The sequence below is a fragment of the Populus alba genome, chromosome 9 (assembly GCF_005239225.2).
Source record: "Populus alba chromosome 9, ASM523922v2, whole genome shotgun sequence".
In the NCBI taxonomy this organism is placed as follows: Eukaryota; Viridiplantae; Streptophyta; class Magnoliopsida; order Malpighiales; family Salicaceae; genus Populus; species Populus alba.
In genome coordinates, this window is record NC_133292.1 from 5,909,846 (window position 1) to 5,926,062 (window position 16,217).

The window sequence follows — 16,217 nt, forward strand, 5'->3', positions numbered from 1 at the left end:
TGTTTGGGGGCGTGTTTCCTCTTGTCTCTTCCCCATTTTTGCTGTCCCTCTTTACCTCAAAAGGCATAAGTCCCGCGATGTTCCAGAAACAATGTGGATTATGTTTTGTGACTCAACAATAGTTGAATTTATGGACACAACATTTTGTTTTTCTTAATTTTTAGTGATTGTTGGAGACAGCATCTAACAAAGCATCATATAAATGGCCGTGCTTATCTTAAGGTAAATATTCTCATTACGTTCATTCAACTTGTGCCCAGACTGTTCTGCAGACTCGTATGCACAAGATATAAACAGGAAATTTGCATAAGATAATGTTCTTACAAGTGGACCTTCTGATAATTTAGCTTCAGAGATTTGAATTGCATCTGACATGTCCATGCTGTGATACCCTGAAATTACACGTTTTTCTGTCTCTCTTCAATTGAAAAAGTAAAAGTCGAGTGGAAAGGCGACACAAGACATCTCGGAGGGCATTTTTTAAATCTCTTTCTCGGGATGAAAAAAATGCTAAAAAAATCCCCATATAATTCCCATCTTAGCTTGTGGGAAAATGTAGAAATTTTCATGAACCCGCACCAGCAACTGTATGGGGCTTGAGCTAGAGTCTAGACTTTGGACCAATTTACCAGTCACTGCTGTCCATAACTTGCTGAAAGCTCTGGGCATCGTGGATTTATCTGGGACCATCAAACATGGCGTACACAATGACAAGTCACAAGTCGAATTTCCTATCCGAAACTCACCAAGACAGTGAGAGGATGTGAGAAAAAGAATTCACACCATGTAAATTACAATTACCACCCTCTTCAAGGAATTCCCGTGGGAGAAAAGAACAAAACCAGTTCAGAAGAGATCTCTTTTATGGCATTAGTCAAATTGTAGAAAACAAATCAAGTTTCCTTACATGGTTGGACTTGCACCAGAGTCATCCATTTCATATATTCCCTGCAAAATGAAGAAATCATTACTGCTAGCAGATATGAAAACTACATGGATATCCCCAAAGCCACAAACCTCATCATCACCTGCCGGCGCCATGGCTACAACGTATACGCCGCTACAACAAGGAACGCCTCTTTATTTTCATGATAAGCATTTTGGCTTGCATGGTGAAATCTTGATGTTTGTTGTTGTTGGCATCTTCTTTATCTTCCTTATATCACTTGTACTCGCTCCTTGTCTCAAGCGAGTTAGGACTCCCGAATCGGGGGATGATTAAGACTCCACCATGCAGGGAAAAGGTTTAACTTTTTATAGCTATGGAAACGGAGGAGGATTGATACATGATGGTGTTGCACAAGATCGAGTCTCACTGCACTGCAAGTGATCATGAGACTATGAAGGATCGATGGACAATTAACTCCTCGAGAAATATTCTTGGGGAACATCGCTAACTTGTGGCTGTGAGTTGTAGTTAATTTTATATACATCGTTTGCATACATGCATCTCCTGATTGAATCAGTATATATATGTGCTAGCTGAAGCTTTTTGGTTTTTGTATTAAACAATCAGAGAGCACCCAGTTCGTGCAAAACTGTAATGAATTTAGGTATGGTACTGCCTCCAATTTCTCCATCTCCGAATCACTCTTCAGCAAAGCCATAGAACTGCATAAATTGTGCTTCTTATGATCTGTCTCATAAATTGAGCCAAGACTGCAAGTGAAAATAGGGAAAACAGACGGGAGAGGATTGATCAGAAAGCCAAGCGCACCAGACAGGCTTCTCCAGAAGCAATTACTTCTCATTTAATTCCATTTTAGGGATGGCAGCGGAGAGTGGTCGGGGCGGGTATAGCTCTGTGCCTGTTTGTCAGGTATATCGGATCGGGTCAGTATCATATTTTTCTTATTGGATAATCATGGGGCAGGTCGTATATATGATTTCCACATGGTATTTTTAAATTAAATAGTACTGAAACAATTATTATACAACTATCTTTATAATATTTAAACTATGAGACTTTTCTCAGTTGTGGTTGTTGAACTGCTATGTTTAATGTTTGAGATTTTATACTTTGCGCACTCACGCATTTTGAACTATTGCTCCGAAAATGTTGTGTTGTTTCATTTTAATTAAAATAGCATGTCAAAAAAAAAAAAATTTAAAACACATTTTTAATATTTTTTTTTTTTCTGAATTATCATACTCCTCATAAAGGTTTTGTTTCATTTTAGTTAACTGTGCTGTTTTACATGGTTATTAATTATATATTATTAAAACACCATTTCAAAATAAAAATAAAATTAATAAGGAGACACCTTTTAGAAAAAAAAACTAGTTAGATGACCCGCGCGATGCTGCAAGTCAAATTATTTTTGTATAAAAAAATAAAAAAAGCTAAGATCTAAAAGTATTAAGTCTTTTTGTAAAACTATACTCAAGAGTCTTGGGTTTCGCTACAACGCCTGACTTAAAAGTAATATTTTAATATTAATAATAATATTAAACTTGCATTATCCAAGTTTAAGTGGGTTTGGTTGCAATAGCAAACCCAATAGCCTTGGATGTGGGTTTGGCTGCAAGATCGTATCATAAAAGTGTGATAATTAAATAAATTAAGTAAAAAGAAATAAATATAGAAAAAAAACCAACATGAAGAAAATAACTAATGAAGAAAAATAAAAAAAAATCTGAATTAACGGAGTTAACTTTTCAGACCAGGTTAACCCGTCAGACATTGGATTCTTGTTATAAAAGTTTGATAACTAAATAAAAAAAAATTTGACGGGTTGACCCAGAATTAACTGGGCTAACCTGTTAAACATGGGATCCGTGTCATGAAAGTTTGATAACTAAATAGAAAAAAAAATTAACATTAACAGATTAAAATAAACGAAAACAATTAATTAGGAAGAAAAAAAAAAAAAAAAAAAACAAAAGGCATTGGTTTTCACTATTGACTGCACTTTGTTGTCCACAATCAATGGCATAAAAAAGGCAATAAAGCAAAAGAAAAAAAACTAACTGGGTTTAAAAAAAAACCTACAAGAAGAAAAAAACTAATGAAAAAAAAAATCTAAATTAACTGGGTAACCCGTCAAACCTGAGATCCGTGTCATGAAAGTCTGATAACTAAATAGAAAGAATTTTAATATCAACAAACTAAATTAAAAAAATTTAGTTAAAAAGGGAAAAACAAAGAAGAAAAAACCTATACGGAGAAAAAACTAATGAAAAAAAAAATCTGAATTAACTGGGCTAACTTATCAAACATGAGATTCATGTCATGAAAGTCTTATAACTAAATAGAAAAAAAATTTAATATAAACAAAGCAAATTTTAAAAAAATTAAAAAGTAAAAAAAAACAAAAACAAAACGCATCAGCCTTTTCATTGTGGACTGCATTGTGCAGTCCAAAGTCAAAGACATAAAAACGGCAAAAAAACAAAAAGAAAAAAAAACTAAAGGCATCAATCGATAACTAAATAGAAAAAAAATTTAATATTAATGAACTAAATTAAACAAAAAAATATTAATTAAAAAGAAAAAAAAAAGAAAAGAAAAACTATAAGAAGAAAGAACTAATGAAGAAAAAGGAAAAAAAAAATCTAAATTAATTTGTTTAACTCTTCGAACCAGGTTAACCCATCAAGCATAGGATTCACGTCATGAAAGTTTGATAACTAAATAGAAAAAAAAAATTAGCAGGTTAACCCATAATTAACTCGGTTAATCTGTGAAATCAGGTTAACCCGTCAAACTCGGAATATGTGTCATGAAAGTCTGATAACTAAATAGAAAGAAATTTAACATTAACAAACTAAACTAAAAAAAAAATTAATTAAAAAGAAAAAAAAAAAAGAAAAGAAATAAACTTCGGGTTACCTTGTCAAACCAGGTTAATTCGTTAAACTCGAGATTCGTATTATGAAAATCTGATAACTAAACAAAAAAAAATTAGTATTAACAAAAGAAAAAAAAATGGATGGGTTAACCTGTAAAACCAGGTTAACTCGTAAAACCTGAGTTATGTGTCATGAAAATCTGATAACTAAATAGAAAGAAATTTAATATTAACAAACTAAACTAAACAAAAAAAATAATTAAAAAGAAAAAAAAGGAAAAAAAAAAAACTTCGGGTTAACTCGTCAAACCAGGTTAACCCATTAAACCCAGGATCCGTGTCATGAAAATTTGATAACTAAATAAAAAAAATTAACATTAACAAAAGAAAAAAAACACAAAAAAAAAATGAACGGGTTAACCCGTAATTAACTGGGTTAAGCCGTGAAACCTGAGACATGTGTCATGAAAGTTTGATAATTAAATAGAACAAAATTTAACATTAACAAACTAAAGCAAACAAAAAAAATTAATTAAAAAGAAAGAAAACAAAAAGAAATCCGGATTAATTCGCGAAATCAAGTTAACTTATTAAATCCAGGATCAATATTTTAAAAATTTAATAACTAAATAAAAAAATTAACATCAACAATCTAAATTAAAAAAAAATAGTAAAAGAAAAAAAACAAAGAAAGAAGAAAAAAAACTGAAAGGCATAGGAAATTTTTTTTTTTTTTTTTAAGAGAAAGACAGCTCAAAAAACAAAAAAAAAAGAAAAGAGACAGCTGCTCAGCCTTTCACTGTGGATTGCTACAGTGAAAGGCTGAGAAGTTTTAGTATATTTCTAATTCATGAACCATTACAATCTTTTGGAAGTTTGTGTTGTTTCACTTCACAATAATTTTTTTTTTTATTAATATTAGTATTCGAGTAAGTTTGCACATGCTTTGACTAATCTCATAAACCTTAAAATTAATAATTATATAAAATTTTAGTTTTATAATTTTAATAAAAGAAGAGATTTGTTTAATTATATTATCAAAAGTAAAATACAAATCTAAAATTTAATTTTTAAGATATGCTAATTGTACTCATGTTTTTTTAATTTAAATAAAATTAATATAACACTCGCGCGGGCGCGTGATTTTTATGCAGTGTATTGAACAAATATTACCTATATAAAACTGTAAAGTGAACATTAAGAGAATCTATTTAAAAGTAAATGAAATAGACATGACGAGATATCATTTAAAAGGGTAAAGGCTACGAGTCATAGTTTTTGAGATTTTTTTTTAAGTACCGTGGAAATTGTAATAATTTTTTTAATATTTAAAGTATCAATCAAATTATTTTTTCTTTATTAAATTTTTTTTTAAAAGAAAATATAAACAATCAAGTACAAAAAATAAAAAGTAAAAAAACTCAATTATCAACAAACTAAAAAAATCATGCACATTTAACATGCATGTCATCATGTCACATGTCAATCTAATCAGAGGGAACTAGGGTCAAGCAGGGGGCCGGGCCCCTGCAAGAAATTTTATTTTTCAAGCCTCTATTCTACAAGTTGTAATTTTAGCCCTAAAACTAGAAGATTTTAAATTTTACCCTCTCTAAATTTCTTTCCTTAATTTAGCCCCCTATCTAAAATTCTAGCTCCGCCCCTAAATAAAACAATGATGTTAACATAAAATACATGAATTTTGATGAAAACACCTGATTGGAAAATATTTAAAAATTCACATTCTTGAATAAAAAAAAGTTAAGATGCTCAAATAAAAAAAATAAAAGTTCATGGACTGAAAATGTTACTAAACCTTATAAAATTAAAATAAAATAAATTCATTATATATATATATATATATATATATATATATATATATATATATATATATATATAGGAAGATGCAAGGAAATGGTTTGCTTTTATATTCAATTTCTCTACTGTCTAGAAGAGTAAACTTTTTAAAATCTCTTCCTCTTTCACCTCGTCGACAACATACAAAATAAATGTATCTGCATATGATGATATTTATAAGAACAAATTAATCTAAACTTCAAACTTGGTACTCAAACTATTTTTTTATATCAATTTTACCATTAAACTGTTTTGATTTATCTATTAAAAACTTTATTAATTATAACATTTAATGAAAAACATTAAGTTCCATAAAGAATGGTCATTTCTTATTAGAAATGGATGAAAGTCGAAAGTTTGATAATAAAATTAACACGAAAAATAGTTTTGATGCAAAATTGATATTATCCTACTAACTTGGTGATGTATCTAAGGGCTTGCCCAATAAATTATCAACACATTTACATCTATGTGAAAAATATATTATTTCTGGGAAACATTTCTTTGGTCGAATAATCAAGTATTATATTATATACGAGTGGGGAGCTGGAATATTGAGTTTATCAATAATAAATGAATTTGGATTTATAAAATTAAAACCCGTTTTATAATTATACTAACGATCAGACTGAAATCCAGATGATCCGTCACCGAAACTTCTCCCACCAATAGAAAATGGAGTGCGTTGTGAAATGGTATTCACAATCACTCTTCACAATTGTGCTTGGAAATTTGCGCCAAAACAGAGAAAAAAAGAAAAAGAAATCTGAGGATATTACGGGCCTTGGTAGTGGAAAATGCCGAAAACTTACAAAGCCACTGGGCCTAGAAGATGGTGCTAGCCGCCACGAGAGTGATGGCAATTGACAACCTCAAAACAACCACACACCTACGGAACATGATCGAAAGCTGAGTATTTGAGATTGAATGTCAACATATTTTTTAATTATATTTTATTTTTTAAAATATTTTTATTTATTAATTTTAAAATATTTTAATATATTAATATAAAAAATAATTTATTTTAAAAAACATTTTAACATGCCATATACACCAGCATCACAGGAATTCAATAAAATATTGTGATATTTTTTCAAAGTATTTTTCAATTAAAAATATATCAAAATAATATATATTTTTTATTTTTAAAAAATTATTTTTAACATCAATATATTAAAATAATTTAAAATACCAAAAAAATATTAATTTAAAATAAAAAATAATTTTAATTTTAAATTTTTTTAAAATAATTTTAAAATAAAAAAACAAACATGATATAAATCCAAACGTTTCAACCTGAGTTCCCCTTTACACACGATGAAATTTACATAGTTGTTAACTTTAAAACCCGTGAAATTAGTCGAAGCGCACATAAACTGGTCTGGACATTCACATTATTAAAAAAAAAAAAAAACACTAAATTAGCATTTATAGAACCATTAAGTTGAGTTCATAGATACTTTAAAGATAGAATAATCAGTTGAAACTGAGTTTTAAATTAAAGGCTTCACGTTCAAATTATCAGAGAGCTCCATTTAAGAAAAAATAAATAAATTAGAAAATAGTGAAATCAGGTCTCTACCAGGAATTTCTAGTCCATAGGATAAGCGAACAGGACCCCGTACAGGCACTGAGTTCAGCGCTGATTAGGTGAGGACTCAATTCAGGAAGCTGTCCCTTTTCACTGGTTAGGCCGTGGGGCTCATAAGAAGTATCAGTACATTCAAGTTTTTGACCATCGACACTTCTCACACATAATACATTAAGCATGAATTGACCAAAGATAAGAATGCTAGCTCACAAGCAAACAGCAATTCTTGAGATCAGAAAACAAGGTGCCCCAACAATATAGAAGTTAGGGTAACTGTTAGGTTATCATCAAGCTCTGTACTTATGGGGAGTGATTCCACAAAAGCCGAGGCAAGAGAGACAACCAAGAAACCTAATAACATCTCCCAGCTTTTCTCAACATATCCGAACGAGGCGAAATAACACATAAACCTGTCACCATATTAACTGATCACTAACCAACCTTCTCCATTATGCATCAGCTCAAACAGCATCAACAAAGTTATGACATGAGATTATGTAAGAGTAAGACTTACCCAACAGAAGCCAGGAAACCAGCCAGGGCCATTGCAACACTACCAGCTATAGACTTGTTTTTGTTGTATGGGATTTTCTGCCTTCCAAAGCGCCTTCCCACAATGTCTGCCACCCCTGATTAAAAAAGAAGAAGAAAAAAAAGGCAGTTATTAGGCACAGTACAAAAAGAAAGTCTCAAGCATATCTGTTCTTCCATGTACTGAAACTTAAATCAGTGAGCAGTCAAGTTATAAGTTAAAGTAAAGAATGTATATTACTTAATTAAAAAATACCATCTCCAGCACACAGGTTGCATATTGCTGCAATTGCAACCGGGGAAGTCCTCCAATAGATAGCACAAGCCCCAGTAATTGTCAAGGCATAGTACAGCGGTCCTCTAAGAAGTTCCCTGATGAATGGAGGAAAGATGAGGTGGTCTAATTGAGAAGTATCATAAAGAAACAATCAAAGAATATCATGATGTGTCAAACTCCAAAAAAGTAATGGATCGCTTAGAAAACAAGAAGTGTTTGTTCAGAAACCTTTATCTAAGAAAAATAAGCGCCAACCTAGAAGTTATCTTCATAACAAAACAACTCACTTAAAAAATATGTACAGTAAGTATCCCGTCTAATCCACCAAATCAAATAAAATCCTGAGGAACAAATAAGGAGTAAATTGCGCAGCTGAATCAGTTCAAAACAAAAGGGATCTCTCAGGGAGGGATCAAGAATGAGAAGGGAGCCTTCAAGACATTTAACACTGGGAGGCTTCATGAATTTTACATCCAGAGCTGTAAGTTATAACCTGCGGTCTCCAAATCTGCTCATTGATTTCACCGTAGCTTCATCTTTCCACATTCCAGATCCAATAAGAAGCATTCGTATTATGTTAACACCAGGAGTAAAAGCTGCGAAAAGTGCTCCCCGATGCCCAGAACTACAATAATTTGTAATAGCTGTTTAATGGGACAGATTTATAGCAATATTATGCCAAGCTTCTCTAGTCATAAAATTACCTGAAAATCGGCCAACACAGCATAAAAACTAACCCGATGCTTATATGCACGAGCTTCCTATTCAGTTTCTAAACAAAGAAAAGAAAAGGGACAATCAACCTCTAATTAGCTGAACACGATAGGAGATTTCATAGGAGAAGATTGATATTTAACGTCCCATTTTAAGAAACAAGGTATGACTCATAGACAAAATCTCCTATGAAGCAAATAATAAATGAATATAACCTCATGGAATCCATCAAAAAGCAGAAATTAACATCGATATTGCATGTAAATTCCCAGTAGTCGTTATACAAGCTTGTTAATCAAAATATAGTGCAAAAAATCAGGTGTTTATCCTAAAACTAAAGCAAAAAAAAAAAAAAAACCTGGTCAAGCCCATGTTTTGCGGTTTCTTTCCATAGTTGCAGGAACGCGAAAATAACAGCGGCCGACACAACAGCCGAGCAAAGATCGGAGACAACTGGGTTACTACCAGTCCACATTGCAGCAGCCCACAGTTTTTTGCTTTTCTTTTTGTCTACGTTTTAAGGCCTGATTAACAACAAAAAATCTGGTTTTTGTTTGTTTTCCGGAAGGGGAAGCCTTCCCAACGTACAAGCCACGTTTCTTTGTTTATTTAAATTGTTTTTAATTAGAGATATGTTAAAATAATATTTTTTTATATTTTTATAATTTATTTTTATAAAAATAAATCAAAACAAATATAAAACAATTAATTTAAAATCAAAAGAATAATCGTTGTTTTAAATACAGCTGTGCGACAGTGACAAGCACGATGGAGCGAGGGAGTGACCTGGTCGAAGACGTGTCGTTTTGTAGTTTCTGCAAAGAAACGAAGGATAGAGAGAGCGATAGTACCGGATACACCAGTGGCTATTAAATCGGAGACGACGGGATTCTGATGAAGCATAGCTGCTGCTGCTATCTTTGTTGCTGGATCCCTCTAGATCTCCTCAATGATGTTTGAAATCCGACCTCAAATCTAGTAGTACAGCTATTATTGATTCTTTGACAAGGAGCGAGAATGAAAGTGGGCTTCAAGTTAGAGAGAGGTCTGCTGTGAGGGTCATATCGAAGAGAGGGAGGGGAGGCGTGGAAGGAGCAGTTCAATTTACTCGAGCACATTTTCATTTTGTTCTGGTTGTTCGCGCAAATAATTTCAACGAATAGTCATGCGCGCTTGGCCAAAATCGTTATGCCGTTTGGAGAGACAACAAACAGCACTGTTAATTCCTTGAATTGTTAGACACGTCACACGCCCTTAGCTGTATACACCTGTAAAAATAATTAACTCGATTTCTATGATCAGATACCTTCTTCTTCTTCTTCTTTTTTAAAAAAGACATTTGTTTTGCACAGTGGGTTTAATTACGAGATATGGCCAGTTAAAACTTAAAAGGACGTACTGTTGGGCTGGCCTCGCTGAGTGAGGCAAAAAAGAATGTGTTGGAGTATCGTTCCTTTGGTTTGGGCCTTTGGGCCCATAAAATAGAAAAAGGATGCGCTGACAGTACCCACCCATTTGCCCGTGGGCAAGTCCAATCCACTGTTTTCAGCCTCAGGGGAGGGTTGGCTTCAAAATTTTTAATTTGTTTCACCAAACTTTTAAACCTTTTTATTTGGGCCCTTGTATTTAAAAATCTACAACTTATGCATTTAGTCCCTTCAGAGTAATTTATTTTATCTGTTCTGAATTTCACTTGTTATTTATGCCGCACCTCCATTAGTTCATGGACAAGCAAATTCTTATCATTAATCTTGCTTTAAAAATAAGAAAATCAATTTAGTCTTGCAGAGAACCGTGCAATTTCTTCAAAAAAATACCAATAATTTGATATGGGATTCTATGTTTTGTCTTAAATGATTATTCTTGTGAATTAAAGCTTAACTATTTATCTCAAAACGTATGTTTTACGAATTAGTAATTCTTCTAAACTTGTTAAGAATATGTGTTAACTTACTTTTAAATTTATTAGTAGGATTTATCAGAATTTCCCTTTTCTTCTGTGTATGTTCCAAAATTCCAAATGAGTAGTTTAGTGACTATTTTTTAGTCAAACAATGTCAGGTTGTAAACTATTCTTCATTGATTACATTCACCTGAAAATACATGTGTAGATGTGATTTATTTATGAAAAGAATTAAAAAAAAACATGACTCAATTAATACATTGATAATCCAAGACTCAATTAAGCAATTATTTCCATTTTATCAAATTTGATTTTAAATCGATGAACATCATTAATTAATCACGATTATATCGGTACGTAACTGGTCAAAGAAGAATATTAATTCAACTAATTAGTAGTTAATAAGCCATCTAATCCTTTATCGATTAAAAAAATATCAAAACATTTAATGAATGATTATTAAGGTAATTTTAAAAAAAGTTATATCTTTTTTTTAATTGTTAACGAGTTAATATAAAATTATTTTTAAATTTTTATTTAATAATCTAGTTTTTAAATTAAAGTAGTTTTTTTTATATAATATTATATTCCCGTAAACTTTCCTAAAACATTATTTGATAATTTAATTCTTTATGGAAATTTCTTTTTGACAATCATTCTTAACAAAGCACAAAAAATAACATTAATTTTTAATTAGTGTATCGTGGTGCGAAACAAATTCTGTAATTTGAAATATAATCCAAGAATGTTATGCGTGCCTAGATTCTGCAGTCGCATTTTCCTTTTTTATGGCCAAGGCTCCTCCGAATTTGATATATTTCCATTGCACCGAAGTATACTAGATTTGTAATTATGAAGTTTTCATATTTAATTAACAACGCCAGCATATTTCCATACCAAGCAAATTTTTATTTATTTAGGCGATGTTTAATTAACAACGCCAACATAAAATTATTTTTAAAAATTAATTCATCAAAATAATTTAAAATCTTTTTAAAAAAATTTAAATAAACTTTTTAAATGTAAAAATAGACACACTTAAAGACCGGTTGGAATTACATTCCAAACAACATTTCTACAAAAAAAATAAAATTTATTCTTGTTTAAAATTATTGTTTTGAATATTTTTAAATTGTTTTAATGTGATAATATCAAAAATAATTTAAAAAATAAAAAAAAATTATTTTGATATATTTCTGAATAAAAAATATTTTGTAAAACAACCACTACCATACTCTTAAACACCCCATTAGCATAAGTTTGGTATTATGATAAAGTGTGTTTTTTAAAAGTGTATTTTACATGAAATATATTAAAATATTTTATTATTATTATTTTTTACATATTAAAACCATCATAAATCTTTAAAAATATATCAATTTGGATGTTTTTAAAATGTATCTAAACGTAATTTCAAACACAAAAAATAAACTGTAACTACTTGCTTTAACCCAAAAGTGAAAAATGAACTTAGTTCCTTGCAGTCATTTCTAATCCTCTCTTCACAAGTTAACAAATCAGTTTATATAAAATTTAATATAAAAAATTTGTTTACATATCATTTTTCAATATAATGACCAAACTGCCCCAAAACTGTAACTCATGCCTCCCATTAGGAGTTTTGGCAGGTATAAGCATATATGGAATAAACAGATGAGCAACAGGCGTAAATGTACAGGATATATGAAGGCAAGGTAAACTGGAATAGCCAGAGTCAAGGATATGGTGGCTTTGCAGTAAGGAATTGCCTATAAAAAGAGGAACCAATTCTCACTTCTTACTCACTCATTCAAGTCATCTTTCCTCTTTTTTGTAGGCTATTAAGAAAATTTGCTGAGAAGATGGAGAGCATCACTGAGAGTTCTGCAACAGATCTTGCACTCTCTCAACCTCCATTGGTTTCCAATGGAAACCAGAACATCCTTGACAAACAAGTCCCAGCCGAGACTAATCAGCCAGGCACTGATCAAACCAACCAGCAGGCTCCTCAGGGTCGTCCAGTTGACCCTAACCTGGACCCCAAGAGGCTCAGAAGGTGGATTTATCTTTTCACATTCATTTAACCATGCCAGCATTGTATTAGATTTTTGTTTATTTTTTTCCTTATTGTCAGAATATTTATTATTTATGGTGTTCATATAATTATGGCAAATAACTTAATATATAAATAAATATGATATCAAATCATGAAGAATAATGCAGTTAAATCTAATTTGAAAGTAATAATTTTACCACCTTAAATTATTAATGATTCTGGAACTCACGGTTTTTTTTTTTTTTTTTTCATAGGATTATGGCAAGCAGACAGTATTCTCAGAAATACCGACTGAGGCAGATGCAATATATTATGCAACTTGAAACAGAAGTGAAAGCTCTCCAAGTAACAAAAATCAAATCTGATCCCTCGATGTAATAAATTTGTGCTGCAAGTTGTTAATTACTTATTTTATCTAGTCTTATACGTATCTATCAGGCGGAGGTGGCAATCATCGGTACTAGGATCAAGTACTCTAATCGCCAAAACTCATTACTGCGAACGGAAAACAGTTCTATTAAGCATAAGCTTTCTTCTTGTTCTAGTGAACTCATGTTCAAAGAAGGTCTCTCCCTTAATTCCCTCTATCTCTCTTTCTTTCTTAACTAATTTGAAGTAAATATCAAGCACTAACGGTGTTTAGTTATTCATGCAGCTCAATACGAGGAAATGAAGAAGGAAAGAGACCATATGAGACAATCCTATATAGTGGATCAATATCAATATCCAGGTTTTTTCAAGACAATGCCACCTGCGAATTATCCATTTATGAATGTGAACCTGAACCAACCTAGATATGGTCTCTATATGGAATCTGCCGCTGCCGCTGCCGCTGCGAAGCCACCACCAATGACGGATGAAAGCTCAAATCGGTTTGACAGTGCATGACAGGATACTAAGATGAACCCTCTCAACTAGAAATTACCTGAAAGTTTATGTGATTCAGCTGTTTTATATACCTGCAATAACTTTATGTCTGTTTTAATTTGTTCCTTGTGTTGTGTGCGTGTTGGATTGTTCCCTTAATCTTCTGTGGAATTTCAGTTTCTTCCTCTGTTAATTCCTTTTTTGAATTGTTTCAAAGCAGTTTCTGAGAGGAAGAAACACAAAATACTTTGTCTTTGCGTTATTTCAACAAACCATATATATTGGACAAGGCTTCGCTTGTGATTTGGATGAAAGCTCAGATCAGTTAATTTGACAAAATTATTCGATAGTTTAATTTATTTGTCTAAATTCATTATACTAGCATATAATATTTGAATCAAAACTAATAATGGATAGATAATACTCAGGAGAAAATTCATTGAGCAGACAATGGGCCTACAATCTTAATTAAAGACGTTTTATGTTCAAACTCTCTATTCTTCCAAAAGCAAGAGATAAAATTGACAAAGTAAAATAATATGGAACTTAATAAAATAATATTCAATACATATTTTTCATTAATCCAGGAATATAAAAAATAAACCAATTAACAAAATATTGGGGGATAAATTTGGAAAACAATATTCAATTTCATAAAAAAAAAAAAAAAACATGAGATAACATGTCAAACACGTGACCCGAGTAACGAGAACGAGATATCCCATAGAGAGAAAATTAAAAAAAAAATTATGAAGTTCAATTCCTAGTCAACCCAATATTGAATGATAAAATTAAAAAAAATTAAACACAAGCTAACCCAGGTTAGCTACTAAACCTGTAAACCAAGTTATGAAACCAGAATAATCTAATAAAAAACAAGTTAAAAAAAATAAAAATAAACCTGATTTTCAAATAACATGATGAAGAATAATGAAATTAAAAAAAAAAAATCAATTAATAATAATAAAAAAAACTACTTAAGCAAACTTGGTTGAACTCGTCAAATCTACAATATGGGTCATGATGAGACCAAGGTAGCTTAATGTAAATCAAGCCAATAAAAAATATGATGCCCAGTTTTCACCAAACCCAATATTAAAGGTTGAAATTAAAAAAAAAAATCTAAAAATAACAATAAAAAAATAAAGAATAAATTTGATAAAACAAGATTGACTACCCCCTTTGCTATTTTGAAAAGAGGTGGACATGAAGACCGAGGAGAGAATAGTGAAAAGAGGGAGGAAAAGAAAAATAAAATGACTTTGCAAAGTCAAACCAGAACTCTTCCACCGATACATGTCATCGAGTAAAATGGAACTCCTTGAAACGATTCAAATAGTAACAAAAAAAGGTTGTGTTTTGAGCTTTCAATTTGTTGCATGCACTGCTATATTGTGGTAGGCTTTTTCATTTACTGACGTGTGTGGAACACGCACCAACAATTTTCTCCCTTCATTTTAGTTTCTAATTTGGCAAAAACAAAAAGGCTCTAAACTTGTTTAATTTTTAGATTTGGCCCCTTGAGCTTAAATTGTTTTAAATGGATAAAATCGAGTTTTATTTTGTTAAATTAAGCATAAATTGAGCAACGGAATTGTTCTAACACCATACCAAGCCAATACATACATATCATCAAATCCAAACTCAAACCAATTAAACATAAAAGGATTAAATTAAAAAAATTGACCAAAAATAATAAAAGGGAAAAGAAGAAACCGTGGAGCAGTACTATTAACATCCAGAATGAAATGTGCTCCACCATAATTTCAATAGGTTTTTTAGTTTTCTTTTTTAATGAAAAAGTAAACACTTGAGTGAATTGTTGATTATAATTCCAAATGATACAATGTATGTATTTGTATTTAAAAATTTATCTTTTTTTTAATATGATATACGTTTGAAAACAAAAAAAAAAAAGTTTGAAAATAAGAATAAGATTAAATTAGAAAGATCATAAAAGATTAAATCTTAAGACTAAGAATCCTAATATCTGAAGAAAAAAATAACTTGTACTACGAAAGTATAATCATCAACTGACAAATAAGGAATATATCTAATAAAAACAATTAATTTTGGCCCTTTGACATTATGAGTGCTCGACTTGTAAGAAAAAAATCGAATTTGCCTCAAATTTCGGGTGATAAACTGAAATTAACCCCAAAAAATTCGAAGCGTGTGTTTTGTAGTCCACGTGGAACGGCTTAGCAAAATCCTTACCTGTACTATAATGATTAAGGTTCCAAACTTGGACTAAATTCGGTTGCAGTTGTCTTGTTTCTTTCTCATGCATTCGCCTTGGCAAATAAGTGACAGCTATCATTTCCCCCCTATATTATGGTGTGATTAAATTGCCGAGAAAGCTGGTTCTGATGACGGATAAGCACAAACTTATTTTTTTTTTTTATAAAAAAAAGTGATTAAGAGAAGACAGCGATTATCTAATGAAGTAGAGCGAAGAAATGGACCAAAAAAACCACTCGAAAAAGGAAAAAATGGAGGGTTTCCCCCATAATATGAGGATATTTTTGTATTTTGGACGAGGCCATGCCATTAATGGCAAAGGGAACATATCTCCCCCCTTCAAATTTACCAAATACTGACCATGGAAAGTAAGGTCATATATGGTATTTTGTTGTTGTATAAAAGTAGAG

At 31.1% G+C, this 16,217-nt stretch overlaps 1 protein-coding gene and 1 long non-coding RNA gene across 4 annotated transcripts; one reads left to right on the forward strand and one right to left on the reverse strand.

The window, feature by feature from the left end:
• The first annotated feature begins 584 nt into the window (after nucleotides 1–584).
• LOC140955951 (uncharacterized) lies at nucleotides 585–1,974 on the forward strand. Its single transcript, XR_012170742.1, has 2 exons — nucleotides 585–1,406; nucleotides 1,517–1,974. It is a non-coding gene; the product is annotated as an uncharacterized lncRNA (long non-coding RNA).
• A 5,208-nt stretch (nucleotides 1,975–7,182) lies between these two features.
• LOC118032874 (probable phytol kinase 3, chloroplastic) lies at nucleotides 7,183–10,053 on the reverse strand. 3 transcript variants are annotated; one of them, XM_035037656.2, is made up of 6 exons: nucleotides 9,548–10,053; nucleotides 8,752–8,819; nucleotides 8,541–8,672; nucleotides 8,027–8,142; nucleotides 7,754–7,868; nucleotides 7,183–7,649 (listed from the first exon to the last, which is right to left on the reverse strand). In XM_035037656.2, exons 1-6 carry the CDS (start codon nucleotides 9,662–9,664, stop codon nucleotides 7,472–7,474), a joined length of 726 nt encoding a protein of 241 aa, XP_034893547.1. In that variant the 5' UTR covers nucleotides 9,665–10,053; the 3' UTR covers nucleotides 7,183–7,471. The 3 variants fall into 3 exon arrangements, with proteins under 3 accessions (XP_034893547.1, XP_034893546.1, XP_034893549.1); XM_035037655.2 differs by lacking the exon at nucleotides 9,548–10,053 and adding an exon at nucleotides 9,120–9,519; XM_035037658.2 differs by lacking the exons at nucleotides 8,752–8,819; nucleotides 9,548–10,053 and adding an exon at nucleotides 9,120–9,518.
• Between the last annotated feature and the right edge of the window lie 6,164 nt (nucleotides 10,054–16,217).